Source organism: Lolium rigidum, chromosome 2 (assembly GCF_022539505.1).
Source record: "Lolium rigidum isolate FL_2022 chromosome 2, APGP_CSIRO_Lrig_0.1, whole genome shotgun sequence".
Lineage (NCBI taxonomy): Eukaryota > Viridiplantae > Streptophyta > Magnoliopsida > Poales > Poaceae > Lolium > Lolium rigidum.
In genome coordinates, this window is record NC_061509.1 from 148,361,390 (window position 1) to 148,386,817 (window position 25,428).

Sequence of the window (25,428 nt, forward strand, 5' to 3'; positions counted from 1 at the left end):
CCGGCGCCTATTTGGGGGCGTCGGTGGAGATGTTCTAATACATTTATTTGAGTGAAATGAATATAATTTACTCTTCAATTACATGACTGTATGTCCCTTGCTCTAGAAAAGTATTATTTGAACTAATATCTGTTCAATTTTACATTTGTCATCTCAGTCTGGTTCATATTTTGGTAATGCATAATTGATGTCTTTTTACGCCCAAAAATAAGATTTGTTGAAAGGGCAAAGGCTCCTGATAAAAAGGAGACGATAATAGGAGAAGTTTCAGAATTCAGAACACACAGTATTGGAAAAGACACGCACAGCAGCAACAGAGAGATAAAATCAATTTTTTTTTGTGAAACTCGGTGATTACCTACAGCACATTAGGGTTCACACCTTGCATCAAAATGCACATATGTTCTAGTTTACAGCAGGAACAGAGACTATGGCACCAAATACGGGGGAAAAGAAGAATGAAGACGGCATACAATCTCATACATTACACAACACTTTGCTTCCAATGGCACGAAAAACGGATGGGGAGGAATTGCAAGAACAGGAGCCGGTGCCGATGAAGGCTCTCTGCTCCTGGGTGTAGGTAGTAGTAGCCGGGCTTGGTTTTTTCACTCAGAGGGCCCGCGCCTTTACGATGTCCATGCTCATCTCGCTTGGGTCGGTCGCCTGTAGCTCCACCTGGATGCCGTCGAGCTCCCTCTTGAAGCGGTCCTTGGAGCTCGCGTACAGCATCTTGCTCCTCACCCTTGCTATGTCAGGAGCCCTGCAAAAGAAATAGCAGGACGCATAACAACGCTGCTTCAGTATTCAGCTGAAAATAGCCGGAGGCAGTATCATTATGTTGCGATATTTGCACGATCATGCTTAAAGATTTTACGGCATGGAGTCTACTCGTTAATGTCAGGACACAAGATTACTGAAATCAGAAACCAGCTGGTTAGAACAAACATCTTGTGGCCTTTTCAGAGTCTTAATCCACGCTGACAAATGGCCACAAATGATCATTACGACATATGAGAAAAATATGAAGACACATCTTCCTTGCTGTTAGCATCTGTAACACAAAGTTGAATATGTTATCATGTCATTCTTCTTACATCATTGGTAAAAGATAGTAGGGCTAATATTAATAGGCCACATATGTCTACCTGAACAAACTGAAAGATTTATAGAAATGAATAAATATAAGGTCAGTTATTAGAGTGGCAAGACTAGACAACATCCTACATTTAAAATTTAGTGTAGAAAGATGTTTTGTATTATCTTTCCTGACATAGATCTATGCTGCTATTTTACCGTGGAAAATAGGCTAATATGTTTCTTCCTGATTTCTTTGCAAATTGATCTTAAAAAATTGCAGGCTTTGATCATCAGTATCATATGAAATAAATTTCTGAATGTTCTTTAATGATAGTTAGATATGTTAATTTTATTAAGAACCAGTGGTAAAGGGTGTTTTGCATTATATTACAAAGAAGCCAAATGGTCCAAGGAAATACCAAACTGCAGTGATCTAACATGCACAGCCGATTAGTTCAGATTGAATCCCATCCTAGTTCAGAAATTTATAAACACCTTCTAGAACTGAAACATACTATGGAAATGGAAAACTTTATGATCTTAAACGAAAAATAAATGTCGTCTGGGGAGTTTTACCAAGAGATGAAGAAGATTTTGCTCTTCTGGCAGTTCTCATCAGTGACGAAGTCAAAATCGAACACTGCATAGCGGCACTCATCAGCGGGTAAACAGGCTGTAAAATCATCATAGCTCTCATTAGGCTGCCCCACCCTGTCCACCACCACCTGCTGCACTTTCTCGTTGATCTTGAACACAATGAAGCGGAAGCTCCTCTTCGCCTTAAGTTCCTGGAACTTGAGTTTGCATTCGTCGCATACGGCCATTCCCGATGCAGAATTCGACTTACAAGAAGGAATCCCCATAACATATTAACATACATCACCCCATTATAATGGAAAAAAAAATCTTGAACAACATTCCAGAAGAATGAGATTGGGCTGCACTCACCATGGTTGATGCTTTTTTTTTGTCCTTCCTTGCTTTCTTTGGTTGAGAAACGAACAGGGTGTGGTGAAGGGAGGAAGGAGGCGGGGTATGCAGCAGTCAAACAGGGGCTAGATTTGAAGGCCTGAAAGAGAGGAGGGAGGAGGCAAAATATAGGGATGGCAGGGATGGCCAATCCAGATGGAAGCCTGCATGATGCCACTACGTTTGGGGAAGGCCATTTGACCAAGCACGTCCCCTCCTTTGGTGTGGTAGAACCAGAGACGTTGTGTCCAACAAATATGCGCGCCACCGTCCCTATAATAGGCAGATCCTCGCTCAGAAAAATTATTTCACCATCAAAACAAATATGGTGTGTATTTACTCTAAAATACAGTATCCATGTTCTTTTTTTATCACATCTTGTATATGACCTGTTCCTTGGGTGTGCATTGGAATTTCGTCTGCTTGCAGAAGGACTTTTTTTTGCGGGTAGGAAGAGTATTTCTTAGCCGTGGAGAAAAAAATATATAAGCCTTTCCTAACTGCTACCATATAGTAGTATACATCAATGAAGAACCGCTCTGATCTATCTGATACAAGTATAAGACTTACATTCTATAACAATGCTGTTCAGCGTTGTTCAGACCTTGTCTCAACCAAACTAGATCCTGGTTCTTTGCTGAGACCCTTTTCCACCATCACTCTCCGGACATCCTGAACGTCCTTCCACCTGTCAGCTGCAGCATATATGTTCCCAAGCAGCACGCGATTCCCGGTGTTCCCCGGTTCAAGCTCAAATAAATGCTTCGCAGCAATCTCCCCGAACTGAACATTCTTGTGTAGAACACAAGCACCCATAAGAACACCCCACACAGAGGTGCTGGGCTCAAATGGCATGTCTTTAATGAGGCTGTAGGCCTCCTTGATCCTCCCAGCACGCCCAACCATGTCGACCAGTGACGAGTAGTGCTCGACATTTGGCATGATGCCATGAATGTTACGCATATCTTCAAACAACTGAAGGCCTTCATCTACCATGCCGGCATGGCTGCAAGCAAACAGCAAGGAGGTGAAGGTCACGGTGTTCGGCTTCACCCCCAACTCCACCATCCTGTCATATAGCAGGATGGCAGTTCGAGCATGCCCGTGCATACCGTACCCAGCGATGACCGTGGTCCAGGCAACAACATCCTTTTCAGGTAGCCCGCAGAAGAGCGCCCATGCCATGTCCAAGCCACCTGCCTTGGCATACACATCGATTAAACCAGTTGTAATCACTGTGCTCCGAAGAAAACCGAGAGTCAGCAAGCAACAGTGGATGTTCATTGCTTGTCTCAGGTCTGCAGATTCTGCATAAGCTGGGAGGATGCTTGCAAATGTTGCAGAGTCTGGGTGCACAGACTCTGCAATCATCCGCTTGAACAATTCAATAGCTCTCTTCTCCTGATTACCACGAGTATAACCAGAGATAGCTGCATTCCATGTTTCTGTCTTTCGTGAGCCATTTTCAAGTACCAACTCCATCATCTTCATCTTATGGCACTTTCTGTAAGCGTCAATAAGTGCAGTCTCAACAACGATGTCTGATTCAAGCCCAAGTCTAATGCACAATGCGTGCGTGCACTTTGCATGCTTCCATGACGACAAGCTAGAACAAGCAGACAGTAGATAGGCCATGGTCACTCCATTGGGCCATGGCGCACCACCGGTCATCAGCATGTCGCAACCAAGAGTAAAAACCTCGTTCGCACAGTCATTCAGCGCGTACGCACCAATCATCACTGTCCAAGAAACAACATTCTTATCATATTTATGGTCATCGAACACCCTTCGTGCATCCTCCAATCTCCCGCACTTCCCGTACATATCAATCAACGCGTTCTTCACCGCAGCATAGTCCCCCAATCCTCTCTCCTCAACCAACCGGTGCACAGCTCTCCCAGTGCTCAAATCCTTGACTCGCGCACAAGCTGGCAGTACGGACACAACCGTGGCTCGGTCCACCTCAGAACCATCACCAACCATCTCGCCAAAGACCTCCAATGCCCTCTCCGCACAGCCATTCTTGACGCACCCAGCAATCACCGCATTCCAGGACACGACCGAACGGTTCTGCATTGCGCCAAACACCGCCTCCGCTTCGGCAACATCACCGCAGCTCATGTACATGGAAATCAATGCGTTCTGCACATACGCATCGCCGCCGAAGCCAGCGGCGAGCGCTCGACTGTGCACAGCGCGTCCATGGCAGCTGAGGCGTAGGCCGGCGCAGGCCTTGGCTGCGAAGGGGAAGGTGAGGTGGTCGAATGAGCGCATCTGAGAGTAAAGAGCGACCGCATCTCTGTAGTGGCCGAGGTCGGTGTAGGAGCGGAGGAGGGAGTTGTCCAAGGAGACCGGGTGTGGTTGAGGCATTTGCACGAGCAAGTTGTGGGCGTTGGAGGGGAGGCCGCACGCGCGGTAGAGCATGAAGAGAGGGTAAAGGCTGCTGTAGTGGAGGTGGCCGGACGTCAGGAGAAGAGCGTGAAGCTGGGTGGTGGTGGTGGGAGCGAGCGGGACCGGGTTCTTGGAGTGGAGGAGGGCGAGGCATCGCCGGACGAGCGGGCTGGGTTTCATCCAGGAACACACAGAGCGGAGGAGGTCTGCCTGTCTCGGAGCAGTTAAGCTTTTCAAATTTATAATAGCGTAGCGTGCTAAAACAAATAGCATACACCTATATCATGCTAATAGTGCGCAAAATGTTTTAGACAGGTATTGAAAAAAATACCACAAAGCAAAAAAAAAAAGATTTTAGCAAAAATAAATTGATATAGTCCAAAAGTGAGGCTACAGACTAGTTATCCAACATTCACCTTGTATCTTTGCAACCATACATAATTTTTCAGTCACGTAAACTTGTCGTACTTTATACGGAGTAGTTGAATAGAAAATGTTGAGAATTTTTTTTTAAGACGAAAGAAGTGGTATAAGTTATCTATTAAGAATCATCAGTATTACGGATATTATCTTCCATTTAGAAGAGCAACTAACATATTATAGTTTACTAGTTAAATGCCCGTGCGTTGCTACGGCATGTAAGTTTATTATGATAGCAACTGAGAATTATTTTAGATGCAGAGATAAGAACTTCACTTATATGGTTTCATACGACGACATTGGCCAAAGCCTTTGGGGCGTTGGACAAAAACCGTGCCCAGTCACGTGTCCAATGATCTTTTCAATCCAGCATGATCCAATAGTGTGTCTGACGTCCATATGGATCCTTACGGTTGCGTTAGATGCAACACATTGACGACGCGACGACTGGTGTGCAGCTGTGTCATTGACACAAAGTGGTGAAGCGGAGGTTTTCTTCGTCATTTACATTGTCGCCAACCTCTGGTCAAGCCGAGTAATGGTCACGTCGGTTCCAAAGGCGGGTGCGGGGATTCGTCCCGTCGCGATGGTGGTGTGGCGTGGAGGGGGCGCTAGAGTTAATGCATGTCACCGCCCCCTCGGCTACCACCAACGTTAAATACACATGCGCTGCTCCCTTACAGACATCCACCTAGCCGCTCACCTTATCTAAATACCTAGAGTCGCGTGGCACCGAGTGCGCCCCCGATCGCTATGTCGAATTGCCGCATCGGAGGCATGGCTGTCAACTGATTTGGGGATTGCATCTTAACCATGTATGATGCGTGGACCTTGTATGATGCGCGCTACACATTCATGTGGGGATCCTGTCGGCGCCAAAGGTTGGCAGGGACCGGTGGTGGTAGGAGATCCATGACCACCACTGCACGTTGATGGAGGCACAGCGGGCATCCCCAATGAGGGCGCTCACGGTCAACTACGATTGATGGGTGGACTACTTCCACTTACGACGGGAGGAGGAGTTGGCACGGCTCGATGGCCTCGTCGCGCCGCTGGTAAACAGTGAAACTTATTTCAGACTCAGAGCGTAAACAGTTGCAATTAAGGTCATGAACTTCTGATTACAATATATCTTTAGATCAGTTAAATTACAATTTTAAGCTCGGTTCTATTTTTATTGTACATGGGTCGCTCTAACAACATCCACCAATTTTAACCGTACACAATGCCACAACTACTAAATCACAATTTAGAACATTTAACTACATGCAACAATCTTACCGCTGAAAATGGCTGGAAGGAGCGCACAAAGATGCAGTGCATGTGCATGCAGACGCCGGCCAATCTGGTCATCGAGCATGAGCCACATGGCACACGATGTCTCTGTTTGCCAGGACGGCGGCGAGTGATCGAAGGGATGCCTTCATCACGCCTACGTCCACTACAACATCATGGATACCATGCCGTTGTATTTTTCACATCGGCCAGCTCCAATGAGGGTAATCGCCACCCGCACCTCCGGCATCAATGTCAGAACTCAAGATCGCCGTATTTCTCGCTGGAGTTTGCGCGGTGTGCATCTGCATGAACTTGATAAGTTCCAAACTATTGTAGCCCATGCTTCTCTCCGCCAGCTGAAGTGCTTATTACGGTCGGAAGATAAACCGGGAGCATGGAAGAGAGCCAACGCACAATTTCTCATTGAGCAGCCAAACCCAATTGAGGACATGATTAAGGAATCCATGGGATAGGCGTCCTTATTTTGCTTGAGAGGGAGTTAATGAAAACGAGGGGATCGTGGCTAAATTTGCTTTCGATATTGGCATTAGTGGCAAGGCAAAGATTTTGTTTTGTAAAGCGGGGATTGGGTTTTTTTTTTTTTTTTGAAATCTTAAACCATTATATTAGGTCAGCAGGCCGCCTCATTAAAAACCTTCCAGCCCCCTTCGGTACCCTGGAAGGAAAAGAGTGCGTCTGGAACCTGCCGCCTCTGAAACATCACAAAGTTACATCATGAAGGAGTTTGTCTAGGAGGAAACTAGGGGGCTCATCGACCCAATTACAAGTAATCTTACTAGCATAAGAATTTTGAGCTAACACATGAGCAACCTGATTTGCCTCCCTTGGAACATGTCCCACCGACACATTTCCAATACTAGTCATCTTATCAATGCATTCTGCAAAAATTGCCGTCTGAGCACTACACCAGGCATCTCTCTCATTAAAAGCATCAACAATCTCCATACAATCAGACTCAGCCTGCAGTCGATTACAGCCCAACTGTATAGCCATCTGAAGACCTTCCTTCAACGCTATAGCTTCTGCCATTACTGCTGAGTCAACATTGGACAAGAACATAGCAGATGCCGCAATAAATTCGCCCCTTGCATTGCGAAGAACCGTTCCAATAGCTCCTGTTTTACCATCATCATGAAAAGATGCATCAACATTTAGCTTCACCACTGCTCCCTCCGGCCTAGACCATTTGATCCCGCCACTTGGAGCCTGTTTGCCATAAACCTTAGACTCATTAGCAACAATAGACAGTATAGAAAATCTACATTTGATCATAGGAGGCGTGTTCTCATTATGAGTCCGTTGTCGCCGGAGCCACCACAAGTACCAACATGTTGTGACCACCACTTCCTTCAGCGTCACCGCAGTAAATCCTTGAATATTGTTTTCCGATTGACACAGGATGTGTTCCAAGATTGCCGAACCAGCTCTATCCACACCCATACTATCTGAAATCACATGTTGGAGCTCCATGACTTCCCAGAGTTGTTTCGCAGCAGGGCATAAGAACAACAGATGACGGACATCTTCTGCATCTATTTGACAAACTGGGCATTCGCTACTGTCACCGACATGCCGATTCGCCAAAATACATTTCAAAGGAATAATCCCATGTAACGCCCTCCATGTAAATTTTTTGATCTTACTTGGCACTTTCAGTTTCCAGACTATTTGCCAAACAGGGTTATGCACTGATGATCCGGGCAGGGTCATCTGAATTGCCCTAGCACCGAATTGATGCTTCCATTGTAGATAATACGCCGATTTGACAGTATATCTTCCATGTGGGGAGGCGCCCCAAGCAATAAAATCATCAAAACTATCTCCATAAAGGGGAATATTAGTGATTCTAGCCGCATCAACATTATTGAATAGGCTATTTATAAGTTGCACATCCCATGCACCTGTAATAGGACATATGAGCTCACTTACTTTTGTATAAACCGCCCCCGCCCTAGGTGTAATAATTCTTCTATCCGGGCTTGATGGAATCCATGGATCAGTCCATATATTAATAGATTCACCCGTACCGACTCGCCATATATATCCACGTTTAAACGTTGGTATCCCAGCAATGATACTACGCCAAGTGAAAGATGCACCTGTTTTTGGTCCTGCTTTGAGGATATCACCATCTGGGTAATACTTTGCTCTCAACACCCTTGCACATAGAGAGTCTGGTGTCGAGATCAGCCTCCAAATCTGTTTGGCAAGCATTGCAAGATTAAAAGACTGGAAGTCCCTAAACCCCATGCCACCCTCCTTTTTTGGATAACAAAGTTTCCACCAAGCGAACCAATGCATATGTTTTCCATTCTCATCATCACCCCACCAGAATTGGGCAATAGCATCCATCATCCTTTTACAGACTCCTTTTGGGATTTGAAATACAGACATGGCATATACTGGAATTGCTTGTGCCACCGCCTTCAATAACACCTCTTTGCCACCCACTGATAGCATCTTCTCCTTCCACCCATTAATTCTCTGGATAATTCTCTCCACAAAGTGTAGAAAGCATTCACTTTTATCTGCCCCAACCATTGCAGGAAGTCCAAGGTACTTATCAGAAATCGCCTCCGTATTAATATTAAGAATTTCACAAATCTCTGCCTTTACCAGAACATGAGTGTTTGGAGAAAAGAAAATACTTGACTTTGCCACACTCACCAATTGTCCAGAATTAGCACAATAGGTGTCCAGAACTTGTTGCAAGGAAGTTGCATTATTCATATCTGCTTTCATGAGAATAAGGGAATCATCAGCAAAGAGTAAATGCGAGACTGACGGTGCATTTCTGCACACCCTTACCCCATCTATGCCACCAACTTCTTCTTCATACAACAAGAGACTAGATAATCCTTCTGCGCATAAGAGAAACAAATAGGGAGAGAGCGGATCTCCTTGCCTAAGTCCTCTAGTTGGAACAAACATCTCAGTTTCCTCAGAATTAAATCTGACCTGATACTTCACAGATGTAACACATGCCATCATAAGCTGAATCCACCTCTCAGCAAAACCCATCCTCCTCATCACATTTTCCAGGAAAATCCATTCCACTCTATCATAAGCCTTGTGCATATCAAGCTTAACCGCACACAAGCCATTAGATCCGTTCCTTCTATTTTTAATTGCATGGATTGATTCATAAGCCACTAGAACGTTATCTGTAATAAGTCTTCCAGGGACAAAAGCGCTCTGCATAGGAGATATAATATCTGGAAGAATTCCCTTAAGTCTATGAGCCAGCATCTTAGAAATAATTTTATAGATGACGTTACATAAACTTATTGGACGATACTGTGTAATATTTTCTGGATCATCAACCTTAGGTATAAGGACAATAGTAGTGTTGTTCCAATTCTCCGGAATAATGCCAGAATTCAGAGCTTGAAGAACTTCCTGAGTAATAGCTACTCCACAAATATCCCAAAACTTTTTGTAAAAAACAGCATGGAGACCATCCGGCCCTGGAGCTTTAAGATCACCAATACTGAACGCTGTTTTTTTAACATCATCAGCATCAAAAGGAGCAAGCAACAGATTATTCATATCATTATCCACTCTCTGATTGATTTTCTCCAACACTGCCGGATCTACAGCGTGAACTTCCGAAGAGAAAAGATTAGTAAAATAATTGAGTATTAAGGGCTTCAAAGCATCAGTACCTTCAACCCAAATACCATTATCGTCTTTCAGCTTGGAAATAGTATTCTTTTTCCTCCTAGCCGAAGCGAAATTATGGAAGAAAGAGGTATTGCGATCCCCTTGATGCATCCAGTTTGCTCTAGATCGTTGAGCCCAGTAGACCTCATCCTGTTCCAACAGCAATTCTATAAGATTGGCCATCTCCTTCGCCGTTACCTCATTCTCATCTGTCATAGGGCCACTCATCGCCTTTTCCAATTCACGCTGAGCTTTACGCAGGCGACGCTTCGGCTTCTGCAAGATTTGTGAATCCCATGCATGGAGGGCCTCATGCATACGGCCCAGGCGGCCCAATACACCATCATCGTATGTACTCAACGCGTTGTCCCACGCCTTCCTTACCTCCTGTCTAAATTCATTTTCCTTCAGCCATGCAGCCTCGAACCGGCGAGGTCCAGACTTAGGAGACGGCGGAATCACTTGGTATTCTGTGTCCAGAAGAATAGGTCTATGATCTGACTTGATGAACCCTAAGTGTTGTAGCTTCGCACCGGGGTTCAACATCAACCAATTTCCATCAGCAACCGCTCTGTCCAGCCTTTCTCTGATCCTCCCTCTCTTCCACGTGAAAGGGTCACCCATGCACCCAATATCTTCCAGAGAACAGTCCATTAGACAATTTTGGAAAGCTTGCATACAATTTGGAGGGCGCGGATTTCCCCCCTCTTTTTCATGAGAGAATAGCAATTCATTGAAGTCACCTAGAACAATCCATGGAAGAGGCGAATTATTTCTCAACTCTCTGAGTTTGTCCCATGTTTTATATTTGTGGTCCCATCTAGATTCCCCATAGATTCCTGTAAAACGCCAGACCTTGTCCTGATTCTCGATAATCCGCACATCAATATACATAGGGTGGGAGTGAATCAATTCAACCTTTATCTCTTTTTTGTATAGCAGAAGCAAACCCCCACTCCTGCCGTCACTAGGATTACAGATCTTCGAGTCCAATTTCAGTCTCCTCCGTAAGCACTCTGCCGGGTACTCATCAAGATGTGTCTCTGACAGAAATAACACATCCGGGCAATATTGCCTGTGTAGATCCACAAGCGATCGCACTGTCGGGTCATTGCCAAGACCCTGACAGTTAACTCCTAATATCTTCATTGGCTCCGGACAGGCTCCTCAATAGAGCCCGCCGATCCGAGTGAAGGGGAGACAGCTCCGTCCTTCTTTGGTTTTTTGTTATGGTCTAGTTCAGCATTCTCGTTTTCCCCTGTCCCCTCATGAGCAGCCAGACCAGCCCCTGCACCATGAATTGTGATAATCCCCTCCCTTGTCAGGTCTTTCGGATTAGTCCGGCCATCCATGGTCATATCTAAACTTCTCTTTGTCCCAGATTCATTACTATTAGATGGTTTATCAAGGTCCATCATATTCTTCTTGATCGGACTGGTACCCGTATCTTTCAGCTCGTCCTCCACTATTTGCATATCTTGCACAATGTCCCGACCGTTTGGGTTGACTTCAGTTGGTATCACTTGAGCTATGCCATCAAAGTATGCAACTGCATTGTGCCTCCAAGCCGGGTTAGTCCCACGGCCTCCCATACCTTCAAATCTATCACGTCCAGGACCTGAACCATGTCTTCCTCCCCGCATCTCCATGCCACGGCCTGGACGACCTCCACCTCTACCTCCTCCAAAACCCCTTTGGAACCATGTATCCCACTCAGCCTTCAAAAAGTCTCCCCATTTTAATTTATCATCCTCGTATTCCCCTGACCCACATTCCTGATGTGTGTGGCCAACAAATCCACAAGCTCCACAGAACCGTGGCATTTTCTCAAATTTGATAGGATATACCACTCTTTCACCTTCTCTTGAAATTGAAACAAACCTAGCCAGAGGCTTTCTTACATCCAGTCTCACTTTAACCCTGACAAAATTGCCTGCCCCTTGAACATCTAGCTGAATATCCACCACTTTCCCAACCTTTTTCTCAGTCAGATTGGTAATAACTGCCTTCTTTCTATAGCCCACTGGAATTTTGTGAATTTGAATCCATGTCGTGAAGAAATTTAGATCAACTGTCTCTGGGTTTGCAAAGCCATCATAGGGTTCAATAGAAACAGCAAATTGCCTAAACAACCAGGGCCCTCCTTCCGAGACTTTTAACCAGTCCCCTAAGCACTTACACTGAATTGTAAACAGATTGCCCTCAAGATGTTGAAAATCAATTTGTTGTGCAGGACTCCAAGCTACTTTCATATGCTGTTCAAACGTCTGAGAACGGAAGTAATTAGATGTATGTACCTTTACTAGTGCCATCCACTTGATGCCCTGATTCGGTGCCCCTTCCTCCTCATCAAGCACCAGATCGTCGTACTCATCTTCTTCAATACCAAGACGGAATAGCATGTCATCTAGAGATTCAGGTTTCTTACCCCCAGATCCACTTGCATGTGCCGAAGAACTATTCGCAGGAGAAACCATGGAGAAACCAGCGTAGATCGGATCGGGCCAAGCCCTACCGACCAAGAGGCAAAGGAGCCGACACCAGCCAACACCCTCGTTCCTTGCAAGATCGCAGACCCTCTCGCAGACCGGAGATCGGGACTCACAGACTCCGCACGGGCGTACCAGCCGGCGGAGGAAAGATAACCCTAATCGCCAGGAGATCGCCGATCGCCTGTGCGTTAGGTAAAAAACGGTTCGGTAAGCGGGGATTGGGTTGGAAGGCGTAGGAACAAAAACAATGCAAGAAACAATCACGATCCGAGTTAACGCATCATTCATTAATTTGATTGATCAACAACAAGATTTGCAGATGATGTGCTGTGATTAAACGTATAGGATGACTCCAATGACGATCATCAAATGCGTTGAGTATCAGATGACTAACTCCTATTTAATAGTAAAGATTACCGTGACAGACATAAGTCAATTTATTCTTAAGCCCTTGGACAAATAGGTTGGAAAATAAAGTGTGGTAGCGCGATATACAATGCTAAATAGCCTTACTAGCAAAGTTACTAAAAATTTAACGTAAACTCTTCAAATATGTTATAGCGAAGCAAAGTCACTAAAATTTAACATAGACTCTCCAAATATATTATAGAGTGCTATTAGCGAAAAAATAACGCTATTTTAACCCTTCTTTAGTAAGTCAAAAAGTATAGTTCACTTTTGTTAACCATTACAATTGCAGACGTGGCAAAGGGAAACAAAGTTTTGAGGGGGGGAAACAGTAACAGTGTCATTGCCAAATCGAAATCCTGCCCCGATTAAAGCAGGCAGTCCACCTTGCAGGGAAGGCGCCGGAAGAAGTTGGATGGCACGTCGGGCAGCCGCTGCCGGAGGCTCGGGTGCCGCATCAGGTAGAACCCCGTCAAGAGCGCCACCGCCTGGAACGGCGCGACGAACGTGACGACGGCGGCGCACAAGCAGAGCAGCATGTACATGGTGGTGGCGCGGGGGTCCCGCCAGGTCATGACGCACCGCGCGCGCTCGACGTGCGCCGCGACGTCGCCGACCATCTCCTGTATCCGCGCCCCGAGGCTCCTCAGCCTGTCGTACCGCATGCGCACGACCTCGTGCGGCCGCGCCGTCGGGAACTCGTCGAACTCCTCGTCGAGCTCGTCCGGGTGCGCCGTGTGGGCGTGCGACACCTTGGTGTCCACGTGCCACGGGTGCCTCGGCCGGCGGCGGTAGTTCCACAGGCCCAGGCAGAACTTGTAGAGGAAGAAGGTGGGCAGGATGAGGTTGGGGCAGCACACCAGCATGGCGTAGATGATGTGCACCGCCACCGTCGTCACCGGGTTCCTCCAGCGGCAGACGTCGACGAACCAGCTGAACGCCGCGAACAGCGGCGCGAGCGCGGACAGGATGCGGAAGAAGTGGGCCTTGCTGCGCCGCATGCTCCACCGGTGCCCGTGCGCCTCGCAGAGGTGCTCCACGCACTCCCGGCGCAGCGGCAGGTCCGCCCGGCCCAGCCGGTGCGCGATGACCGCCACCGCTTCCCGCCGCAGCCTCTCCTGCTGCACCACGGACAACGGGCAATGGTAGTGCATCGGCGGCAGGTGCGGCCGCGCGTACGTCTGGAGCAGGCCCAGCGTCGACGTGCTCGAGAAGCGCACCGCGAGGTGGAGCTCCCCCATCTTCTTGATGCCGCCGCCGTGGAGGGATATGAGCGGGTACGCGTGCGTGTGGATGCGCCCGGTCTCGAGCGTCGAGAGCCGGATGCGCACCTTGCCGAGGAGGACGTCCTTGACGGGGTCGCCGGTCACGAGCCCGCCGCTGTCGCCGATCTGGCAGTTGTGGAAGACGGCGACGGTGAGCACGGTGCAGTGGTCGTGCACCTCCCAGAAGCACTGCTGGTGGAACCGCGGTGCGAGGCTGTCGATCACCGTGTGCGTGCGGAACCACTTGCTGCCGTACTTGGCCACGCAGTAGGCGTCGCAGGAGCCTCGCCCGTTGCGCTCACGCAGGGCGCTGAGGCCGAAGGCGTGGTGGATGCCGAGCTCGACGAGGCCGATGGGCGGCCGACCGTGCCACAGCTCCCTCGCCGCCGGGCGCACGTCGCTCAGGTAGTGGATAGGCTCCGACAGCACCCTGTATCCGCCTTCGAGGCAGAGCCGGACGCAGACCTTGGAGGAGAACTTCTCGATTTTCGTGGCTCCCTCTGGTTGCACCAAATTATACCATCTTGGGCGAATTGGGCGTGCGTCCCACCGGCGTTCGAAGTCGGTGAACGGAATGTGGACGTGGCCGATGACCTCCTCCTTATCGACCTTGACGCGATCCTCGACGGAGATGATGAGGTGGTCCTCGAACGGCTCAGCTGCGACGAACAGGTGGTCCTCGTTCCACCCGTAGGACGGCAGCCGGGAGACGCACGTTTTGGTCCTGAGCACTTGCGTCGAGACGCGCGACCGCACGAACAGCTCGCCGACGCGGGCCTTGTCCGCGAGCTCGACGTCGCGGCACTCGATGACGTTCACGCGCACGTACCACAGCCGGGGCACCGCGTACTGCTTGCACCGGATGTGCGCGGCGAGGTCGGCGTCCACGGCGAAGGCGGCGTCCGCGTGCACGGCCAGCGGGAAGCACTCGTCGGCCTGCGTGCCCACCCACAGCGCCACCATCACCTCCCCGGCGCGCTCCCCGCCCTTGTCGAAGACGTGGTGCCACTGCGGCGCGAGCGCGCTGTCGGGGGGCACGCGCACCGGCACGTCGCCCAGGTCGAAGCGCGCGCGCCCGACGTACTCGTCGGCGGCGAAGCCCCGCCCGCGGACGTGCACCTCCAGGAACGACGCCTGGATGCGCTCCCTGGAGAAGGCGAACACGTCGTTCCACTCGGGTCCCACCGTCTTCTCGATGTGGCGCGTCGTGCAGGAGTAGCTCCCGAGCTTCACCTCGGCGAGCGGGTCGAACTCGGCGCCCCACCGGAGCTCCCGCGCCTTCACGACGCGCACGTACAGGTACTCCATCCTCTCCACCAGGTCGTACCCGGCCGTCCGCCGGCCGGGGAGGCGGGGCCTCGTCTCCTTGATCCCGAACTCATCGTACGGCGGCAGCCCGCCGCCGCCGAAGGGGCCGAAAAACCTCGGCAGGATGCCGGCCATGGCCAAGGGCAAACCCAAGACACCTACCTCGATCGGGTGATCGTGGCTCGGAAGAGCTAGCTAGCGATGCTGATCGAGTGCCTCGGTGAGGACTGAGGATCTCGGCGGCTAGCTCCATCTTATGTGCGTTCCGCGATCTGGCCACCAAACGGCCGGCCGTGACGTCGTTCGCGCGCGGTGAGCGCATGCATGCCCTTTTGGGCGGGTGATCGACGCGGTGGGTGATCTACTGAGTTTAGTTGTTCAGAGTACCCTAGTGGGGAATATTAGGAATTAGGCGTAGCATCTTGGTGCATGACTTCAGCTGACCATCGATCATGCGGCTGATCAACAACCACGTTGGCGCGTAATGCCTGCCAACTTGGTTCAGTTAAGCCCTGCCCAGAGCACATTAGTTAGGAACTTGGGATAGACGCAACTGATGATATCTGCATCTCCATTCGTCTCATTGATCGATCAGCCTCCGTCCCGATCCTGACAAGTCTCACTCCTTAATTAGTCGGTGGACGGTGGCCCGAGATCGATCCTACCGCGTCGCGCCGTCCGGTTCTGACTTTGAAGTTCATCTGTTCGCTGCAGTCTCACGAGCTGATCGACGGCTAGCCATGAATGGAACTGGGCAGCAGCAGCAGGTGGACGAGCGCAGGGACGTATAGCACGGCTCCGTAGCCACACGACCAAGGGACACGCCTACGGGCTACGGGACGACAAATATCCACAACCTAGCAGCAAACAGCTAGCGGGGCAACACATGCACTAGCCATGGCGTGTGTGGCCTGATTAGCTTGTCTCACGGCCCGATCGATCGAGCTGTCGTGTCGTCTGTAATCTTGTATGTAATGCGAGCGTGTGATGTTACTGCTCACCGATGGGACGAGTCTCGCTATCTCACGATTGATCGAGGGACATGTTCCTGTGGACAAACCCAAGTTTGCATGCTGTGGATCGAGACCGGTCACGGCGAGCAAAGTGCCCATCGAACGTGACGTACTCATCACTGTCACATTGACATTGATCTACTCATGTACTGCACCTGAGAAAATTCTATCACAGTGGAAGAACGATGATGATGGGAAACGGTAACAGAAGATGGGCCCATATCTCTTCATTGTTTGCAATGAGCATAATGTGTTTTTAAGGAATGAGCATAATGTTTGTTTTGGTTGAGACAACTGTACTTAGAAGAACGATGATGATGGGTAAATGGCAACAGAAGATGGGCACAGATCTCTTCGTTACTTGCAACGAGCACAATGTTGTTGTGCCATATATGGCTGAAAGAAGATGGAACCTCAGTTTCAAAATATGGCTTATAATTAATGTTGATCTATAGAATGAATTGGCAGAAGGTCGGACCATGATGAATTGATGATGGTTGTTGGGAAAAAAACACAAACATAACAGATTATTTCAGTAGGGGATTCGATCAACTTCCCTTTGGGACAAACTCTATTATGTATCTTCCAGATTACCAAGCAACTACCGCCACCTCCAAGTTTTGCACGTTTCTGCTTGCCGGCAAAATCTGAGAAATTACTGCGAAAAGGAGCCTGGACTATTAATTTTGATCATGATATATTTAGTGGCAATAGCATTGTACCAGTTCAAGCACAGTCAAATTTTAATCTACTGAGGAATTTGAGAGTTCCATAAATGTTTAAACAATCCATCAACCTAGTGAAAGCGGCGAACAACATTTAGATAGTGTCGCTTGACCTCATCCAGCATGAAGATAATGATCATGCTCTTGCACCCATTTCAAAAAAAAAACGATGCTCTTGCATGGGCTGCTAGACTATCTGTATCAGAGGCACCAAAAATAAAGATGATGATAATGGACAATGAAATGTACCTACTTCATAAAGGGTACTCCCTCCGCTCCATATAAATTGTCGCTGATTTAGATGTATCTAGACATACACTCTGTTCTATATTGGTTGTTTTTGATTGGGATGTATCTACACACAAACTCTGTTCCATATTAGTTGCTGCTAATTTTTGTGGCGTTACATCCAAATCAGCGACAACTTATATGGAACATAAATATTAAGAGAAATTTTTTCTTTTGCGAAAAAATATTAAGAGAAGTTAGGTACTTACTCTTCAAGGCAATACTGCAAGATTAGTACTAGCGGCAATCCCTTAGTATATCCTTTCTAAGCAGATTAGCCATATTGGTGGCCTTAGTCAAACTCAACAGTTGGATGAGCAAAATCAACACCAAGAATTCGTGGAATGCTGACGGATCATCTGGTCAAGAAATCGCCAGAAAGATAAACAAATGGACGAGCGCCCAAGTAGCTAGTGCATGCATTCGGTCCAAAACCGCCGGCCGGCTCGGCGACCACCAGCGGCTGCGAGATCGTCGAAACGTCACGCAGCCTGATGGAATCAAATTATTGTAGACAGTATAACAGTACGGTCGACGGCTGATTTCATGTGTTCCTGACCTGTCTTTCCTTGCCTGTGAAATCTCTTCTGCTCGACGCTGTCAAGTGTCAACTGTGTTGACTTCGCATGGAGCAGCTGGCAGGGGCAGCGAGGAAAAGGAAGAAGTACAAGGAAAATATACTACTACTGCTTCTAGACTTGTTGTGTAGAAATGTACGGAGTAGAATAGATTTTTAGCATATCCACGAGAGTTTGTAGCTCGACAAGTGGCTCCATTTTTCTCCCTTTGCTTATATTCTGTAGAGCCGTGACTTGGATAGACGAGGTTAGTCAAGTTGCCCATCGTCACAAAATTCTTCGTGAGCCTAACTTAGTAGGATCGGATTTGAGATCTGTTGTGTGCAGGCAACGAAGATTTTTATCACAAAATTCCGTACGTAATCCAAAGATCAATCCGTTGCGCACACAATCCAAAAAGGAGCGGAATAAGACACGAATATATGCATCAATGCCTGCGTGCAGGGAAATCTCAGTGAGCACACGCAGCGTACCGAGACAAAATTGAATTATCAGCATCATGATGAATATGTGTTCTGAGGCATGAAAACTGGTTTGTCCCTTTTGGAGAAAGGGAAACATCATCTCCCAACAGCTCACCTGATCATTCTTGGTTCGACAAACAAACCGAAAGTTGCAGGAAGGGGGTTAATTACCCAGGCTGCTAACAATGCATTTGCATGCTTAATTTATGGAAAGGACGATATTAGTCTAGGCAATGCGTCTCGCACCTCTCGTGTAGCTTTATGGCATGCAGGCATTATCACAACTATGCTAATGCCAAAACTATCATAAGCAAACAGAGGTTGAAAGAAAGAAAGGAAGGAAGAACAGTCTCAAATAGTTTAGTATCATCTACTAACAAATTTGCCTTCAGCGGCTAAGCAGGAAAGCTTCTTTTGCCAGATGATGAACTGTCAGTAGAAATATGTCAGCTGTACAAGCCTAACAACGCACCAGCTCAGAGTTTCCTTCACGCCCCGAAGAACTGCATATCAATGTACCGACATGAGGAACTGGTTTCACATCCATGCTTTAAAGGGAGACCTGACCGCTAGGCTGGAGAACATTTCAGAAGTAAAATAAGCTCATCAAACTATGTAAGCTACAGACATGATAACAACAACAAAAAGGTTCTATCAAAATCAGACATGAAAGCTTACCAGAAGCTGACCCAATGATATTTCTTGGTTTAGTGTACATGGAGCTCAGGTGTCACCTTACTCTTTACAATCGTCTGTGGATCTCATAGCTCTGTTCATGTTATCTAGATAGCCCTGTCCACAAAGAACATTAATTCACAATGTCACTAACGCAGATATTCAGCTGGACCTACAGATTTACCATGATGATTATCTCAACTGAAAGCATGAACCAACTGACTGGAATATGATGTCAGCCTGGTACTTGGTGTATGTACCTGGAGTATGCAAACTGCAGCAAACTTATCTGTCATGGTTTTGGTCTCTACCGGAGTACTTAGTTTCAGAGGATTTAGAAGGGCTTCCACACACTGCAAAAACATCAAGATCGGTCAGAAAACTTCACCATCAACTCATTCGGAAACAGACATGCCATTATTTTCCCACAAAACAACCTATAGCAGTCTTATAAAACTACAATGTAACCAGTGGGTACTGCACTCCACCCCTTCTCCTGCTTCAATAAAAATGTGCACAGAGGAAAAGAGAGTTGTCACCTTTGAGGTAAAATTTTCATCCCAATATGTGTAGCCCAAATTATCAAGTTTCCCAGTTTTAGAAAGTTCTCCAACAAGAAGGCTTACTTGTATTGCCTGCTTTACAGAAAAGAAGACATTAAAGAACATAAATAAAGGTCAAACAGGCGGTGAACTATACTAGCAGAAGGACATTTTACATCTGGAGAAGATTGTCCCTGTAAGTTGAATGGATAACCCACAATAAGCCCTTCGAGGGAGTACTTCTTAACCTATTCACAAAAAAGAAAATGGCATTGCAATTTCAATGTGCACAATCAACAGTTGAAAAGAGGTCAGAAATCAAGAAAACTACAACATATGGAACAGCTGAACACAAGTAATGATTGAGATTTGAGAAATTACTAAGTTTGTAACTCGTCAAAAAAACTACTACCTCAGTTCAGCCAAGGGCTAGTTTCTCTTTGACTCTTTCATGTGTTCTGTCACATTGTGATTCAAAATCTACTTAGTTATAGGAATCTTTACTGCATCTAGTAAGATAGTTTTATTATGATTTTAAAATAGTGGTTAGCAATTATTTCATGTATGAAAATAGCAAAAACTAACTTAAAATGCCACCCGCATGCCAAACAGAGCCTAACATGAGTTAAATATGCATAATATGCTGCAGGTTCACAAAATAAATTATGGTATTCAATGTTTCCTAAAGAACACAACTGGTCACTCATTAAAGAATAGTAAAACCAAATGAAATACGGAAGGAAAAAGTAACAAAAGAAAACTACAGCTATTTGCTAATTTAACTTAATATTATGTGTGCATGCTATGCCCACGTGATGGCTTTATCTTTAACATCCAAAATAAATGTTAAATCTATGCTCTTTTTTTGGCTACAAGATTCTACTAGTCCTATTTAGACTATGTATGGCTCATATCTGTAAATTAGCTTCAACCAAGCCTGATTCAGCTCCATTCTACACACAAATCTCAAGTTAGGAGTTGTGAATACCCATCCAGGAGGATATGGAAATTCAAGTTAGTACCAGCATTGGTTAAATTTTACGAAGTGCGGCCAATGATTGCGCCATTACAGTATAGCAATACTCAGAGGTGACTATCTTGTTCTGCACAGTTGCATATGGAAAGAAAAATCCAACTTCCATAAATGGTGACGTTTATATTGCTAAATCTTTTTGATTTGTCCAAGGTCAATCATCAATGCTGCCCTTAAATATCTTGGGAAGGTAAGCAAGATGGGAAATAAGCCAATACAGACAAGACATGAAACCCTGACTTAATGCAAATAAGAACAAATTTCCCTTTTTTACCACTGACTAGAAGCAAAGTGTGCTTTTCAGAATGCAAAATCAAACTCAATCAATGAAATTTTATAAATGTTCGCGGGGGTGCAAAGCGTTCGATATAGAATAAACTGACATTGCATGTTGAATACTTGAATTCATGTTGATGAGTAAGTTTTAGATGTGAACAGGCACATGAACATACCAGTGTTTTGAAATCATCTGCCATCAAGTCGATGTTTGTCTTTGTCCTACCCAACACACTGCAAGATGCAGTCAATGTGCATATTAGTTCCAATATGTAAGTTTACTTTATTAAGCCAATGCAATCACATCATCTATCTCATCACCAGATCATAAAAAATATAAACTACAAAACTATCATAATATTTTTTCTCAAGATAAAAGTATTGACTACAATAGAGGAAGCAGGTTATTTCAAATTTAAGATGACAATCCATATCCAAGAAACTGAGAATCATAGTCAGGAGTTATTTGAACAGCACATGGCCCACACAGACCAAGCTAGGGAGTGGATCCTGATGATCTCTGAGTAGTTCATCTTTAAATTAGGAAGAATCGAGAAATAGTAGGATTCTGGTTGAAGTCTAGTTCCGGCTTGTGGATGAAGTGCACCATATTATATAAAACTATCATGTACCCTCAGATAAGGATGCAATAAAATAGAAGAATAAGTCTTCACCTTGCCTCCCAGAGCAAGAGCACCTCCCCTACCTCTCTACAAGACGGTCTCAGATAATAGTTATTTAATGCCTCAACAGACTTGACTGCATTATTTATACTAACAATAGACGCAATGAGTGCATTAACACTGCAGGAAGTTTGAACTCCACTGCTCAAGTGCTCAGATAGTTAGAAAGACATGTAGCCTAGCAGAGCTCATCAAAAGAAAATTGGACTTCCCTAGTCCAACCTGACTGGGTATAAATGAAGTTACTCTTGACCAAAAACTCTAAACTCCTGAATCATGAATACTATTCAAAGAAGGTGCAGGGAATATTGAAAGCAAAGAAGATGCAGGATCAAAACAGGTTACTTGAATAGGATTGTGCATCACAGCATTTTGTTAATCACAACACTAGATTTTTGTAAAATGTTGAAGGTCTACAGGAATTTCCTATAAAGTGGAGTTATGGCAACTTCAACATGTTGCTCCAGTCCTTCGGTAATCGGTAGTGCTTTGTCCGAGACTGGAAACTGCAACCCCAAGTCCCAATAGGATGGTGATTTGTATGTTTTATAACAAAAGGTTAAACAAGCAACGATGGAACAGATTGTAAAAAATGTAGTCCATTAAACCATTAGACGGCATGGAATGGAATATAAGCATTCTTGTACATTACATATGACACTTACATATACATGTACAACATCAGACAGCAAAGTTCCGTATAAATTGCATGGACATACTGAAGTTACTTTTTTTTTCTATTAAAAATAAGGAAGAAAGCAAAATCTCAAGACATATCAGCCACACATATGCATCAAGAAAACCGTTATCAAACATGAAGATTACCTTAGAGGCAAGGCAATCTTGTTTTGGGGATCAGAAACGGCTAGCCCCACATACTTACTGCCAACATCGAGCCCAAGCAGCCGGCCCTGCTTCTTTGACCCACCCTCAAGTACTTTCCGGAACAACTCCTCCGTTTTGAGCAGCCTCATTGTATGCCTCCTCTGCTTTCAACTGCGAGCACAGAAAGGCAGGATGATGATGGTACATCACAGACATGTGCAAAAGCACTCTTAATTTTTCTATATTCATCCCAAATTTCAGAAAATCAAAGAGTTCAGATGGATTCACATCACAGTGTTACCCCCACCGAGTTCACGGAGGATGGATTAGTGGGGAAAGCGATCTAGATTAATGCTTCTATGCAGTGTCAAAACGAACATGGTCAGAACTCAGAAGACATCGCATAAGAAACTTCTGTGAAATAGAACTCGAGTGCAGCCTCAGCCAAGATTATGGACAGTTGGTACTACAGCATGCTAGAAGATATATGTACTTGTAAGGGCGGAATAACATATATGGTAGGCCTACTAGTTACTAATTTCCCCCTTTGGCACTGTTATCTTTTCATTAAGCTACTAATCCAGTGTACTAGTCTAATCATATTCTAAAATTACCACTCTGCCGTCGTCTCTTTTCTTCAGGTCTCGGCAGACAGAGACGTCGCTCGTTCTCTACTCTTTCTGCTCGTCCTGCCCGTGACCCCTAGCCGCAGGAGCCGCTGCATCTCGCCTCCGTCGGCCCAGGGAGGAAGTTACGAACAGCGCAGCGCCGGCGAGCTAGCCTAGCTCGTTAATGTTCGGCGTCGCACTGGACCGTGTGCCAGGGAAAACGTAGGAGGGGAGATAGTGGAGTTGGGGCGCGTGTGCTCACCCGATTCGCTCGGCAGCAGCGGGCAACAGCCGGTCGGAGCAGAGATCGGTGGCGGCCGGCGGAGCTGAGGCCCGACGGCAACCAGCAGAGCAGAGGTCCGCGCTAATCTGGAGCGACCCAACCTGGAGGAGACACCGCCGGTGGAGAATGCGCGCCGCGCCGGGGCGCCGGGGAAGCAAAGAGGAGCGAGCTGCCAGGGTGCGGCGGCCGGGGGTTTGCAGCTCGTCGGAAGAAAATTTGGAGCCGCAGCGGTGCCTATGTCTTGGGCCGGGTTGGGCCAGCAATATACTTAGGGGCTCGAGATATCAAGCACTGGAGACCACACTGAACTGGTGCTCAGATTGACAGATTCGAAGATTCCCAGGTCCTCCCTCCTCTTCAGCCATCGGTGGTCGGAGACTGCGCGACGACGAGCAGAGAAGCTCCCATGGCGGAGGCAGCAACAAAGCAGCGGAGCCCCGACAAGCCGCGCCCCGTCCGCTGTATCGTGAAGCTAGGTGCTCGCCCCAGTCGTATCTTTCTTGCGCTGTTGCGCACTTCTCTATAGCTGTGTATTTCCCCTGCAGCCGGTGCTGATCGATTCAGAGCATGAAATCTGCCGACGCAGGCGGAGCGGCCATCACGAACAAGGGGGAGCTGCAGAGCATCGACGAGGGGAGCCTGCGGTCGGCGTGCGCGCAGCTGCGGCAGGCCATGTCCGGGTCCGGCGACGCCACCCCGGAGAAGGTCATGGGGATGGACTGGAGCAGGAGGCCCGACGATCCGGCCGACCCAGCCGTGGACACGGAGGGGTTCAGGGATATGGCGGGGCTGGGGATCGACACCAACTTCATCGTCGTCCATGATGCCGGTATGTATAGCTCGGAATCTGTTGTTGCCTCTGGGTTGTGGTTCTCTGTCTTTGGCTTGCTGATGATGAGCTTGTCTGGGTGGTTTGTGGTGTAGTCGTGTAGAATCCAGATGAACATGATTGCTAACTGCCAAGTGCCCGTGAAATTCCTCCCAGTTAGCGAGCAGGTTCAGCACATTGTTTTTCGACGTTTTTGTGGATTTCAATTTAAGTTGGCTCGTCTGATTGATAGTCTCTGGGTCCTTCCTAAGGGACAGTGCTAAACAACAAGGGAGTTTTTTTTTTTGCGAAAACACTAACAAGGGAGATTGGTTAATATCATGTTGCCTGTAATACCAGTACCTATAATTGGACCGCTAGAGTTTGAGTTTGTAATTGTGTTGTTCAATGATGTCGAGATTGTAATAATCTGCTACCTGAATTTAATGCTTCAGGTTCTTTTGGTCACTTCCAAGCAAGTAGATCTGGAGTTCATAAGGGAGGGTTGCATACACCCCTGGTGAAGGCTGGCTTTGTGGCTACGAGAATTTCAGTATGTCCCATTTCTAAATTCTACTTCTAATAATCGCCGGGCCTCCTGCTCCAGTCCATCCCCATGACCTTCTCCGGGGTGGCGGCGCCGGACCCGGACATGGCCTGCCGCAGCTGCGCGCACGTCGACCGCAGGCTCCCCTCGTCGATGCTCTGCAGCTCCCCCTTGTTCGTGATGGCCGCTCCACCTGCGTCGGCAGATTACATGCTCTGAATCGATCAGCACCGGCTGCAGGGGAAATACACAGCTATAGAGAAATGCGCAACAGCGCAAGAAAGATACGACTGGGGCGAGCACCTAGCTTCATGATACAGCGGACGGGGCGCGGCTTGTCGGGGCTCCGCTGCTCTGTTGCTGCCTCCGCCATGGGAGCTTCTCTGCTCGTCGTCGTGCAGTCTCCGACCACCGATGGCTGAAGAGGAGGGAGGACCTGGGAATCTCCGAATCTGTCAATCTGAGCACCAGTTCAGTGTGGTCTCCAGTGCTTGATATCTGAGCCCCTAAGTATATTGCTGGCCCAGCCCAGCCCAGCACATAGGCCTGCTTGCAGCTCCAAATTTTCTTCCGACGAGCTGCAAACCCCCGGCCGCCGCACCCTGGCAGCTCGCTCCTCTTTGCTTCCCTGGCGCCCCGGCGCGGCGCGCATTCTCCACCGGCGGCGTCTCCTCCAGGTTGGGTCGCTCCAGATTAGCGCGGACCTCTGCTCTGCTGGTCGCCGTCGGGCCTCAGCTCCGTCGGCCACCACCGATCTCTGCTCCGACCGGCTGTTGCCCGCTGCT

At 47.4% G+C, this 25,428-nt stretch overlaps 4 protein-coding genes and 1 pseudogene across 4 annotated transcripts; 1 reads left to right on the forward strand and 4 right to left on the reverse strand.

Annotated features, from left to right (window-relative positions):
• Positions 1-612: 612 nt before the first annotated feature.
• On the reverse strand, positions 613-2,086 carry LOC124687435 (actin-depolymerizing factor 1). The gene is made up of 3 exons (XM_047221220.1): positions 2,029-2,086; positions 1,657-1,922; positions 613-763 (listed from the first exon to the last, which is right to left on the reverse strand). Exons 1-3 carry the CDS (start codon positions 2,029-2,031, stop codon positions 613-615), a joined length of 420 nt encoding a protein of 139 aa, XP_047077176.1. The 5' UTR covers positions 2,032-2,086.
• A 498-nt stretch (positions 2,087-2,584) lies between these two features.
• Positions 2,585-4,513, reverse strand: LOC124687436 (pentatricopeptide repeat-containing protein At5g39350-like). The gene has a single exon (XM_047221221.1). The coding sequence runs from the start codon at positions 4,471-4,473 to the stop codon at positions 2,638-2,640; it is 1,836 nt and encodes a 611-aa protein (XP_047077177.1). The 5' UTR covers positions 4,474-4,513; the 3' UTR covers positions 2,585-2,637.
• Positions 4,514-13,090: 8,577 nt separating this feature from the next.
• LOC124687437 (FT-interacting protein 3-like) lies at positions 13,091-15,430 on the reverse strand. The gene has a single exon (XM_047221222.1). The coding sequence runs from the start codon at positions 15,428-15,430 to the stop codon at positions 13,091-13,093; it is 2,340 nt and encodes a 779-aa protein (XP_047077178.1).
• Positions 15,431-18,969: 3,539 nt separating this feature from the next.
• Positions 18,970-22,662, reverse strand: LOC124690210 (annotated as a pseudogene).
• A 1,032-nt stretch (positions 22,663-23,694) lies between these two features.
• Positions 23,695-24,862, forward strand: LOC124690211 (isopentenyl phosphate kinase-like). The gene is made up of 4 exons (XM_047223627.1): positions 23,695-23,764; positions 23,875-24,117; positions 24,552-24,649; positions 24,704-24,862. The coding sequence occupies exons 1-4, from the start codon at positions 23,695-23,697 to the stop codon at positions 24,860-24,862; spliced, it is 570 nt and encodes a 189-aa protein (XP_047079583.1).
• Positions 24,863-25,428: the final 566 nt, after the last annotated feature.

Coding starts and splice junctions, on each gene's coding strand:
- LOC124687435 (XM_047221220.1), bottom strand. Junction 764..1,656: donor AAAATCTTCTTCATCTCTTG/GTAAAACTCCCC, acceptor TTTCTTTTGCAG/GGCTCCTGACATAGCAAGGG.
- LOC124687436 (XM_047221221.1), bottom strand. CDS start 4,473: ATGCTCTACCGCGCGTGCGGCCTCCCCTCCAACGCCCACAACTTGCTC.
- LOC124687437 (XM_047221222.1), bottom strand. CDS start 15,430: ATGGCCGGCATCCTGCCGAGGTTTTTCGGCCCCTTCGGCGGCGGCGGG.
- LOC124690211 (XM_047223627.1), top strand. CDS start 23,695: ATGGCGGAGGCAGCAACAAAGCAGCGGAGCCCCGACAAGCCGCGCCCC. Junction 23,765..23,874: donor CCGCTGTATCGTGAAGCTAG/GTGCTCGCCCCA, acceptor CTGCCGACGCAG/GCGGAGCGGCCATCACGAAC. Junction 24,118..24,551: donor CATCGTCGTCCATGATGCCG/GTATGTATAGCT, acceptor TTAATGCTTCAG/GTTCTTTTGGTCACTTCCAA.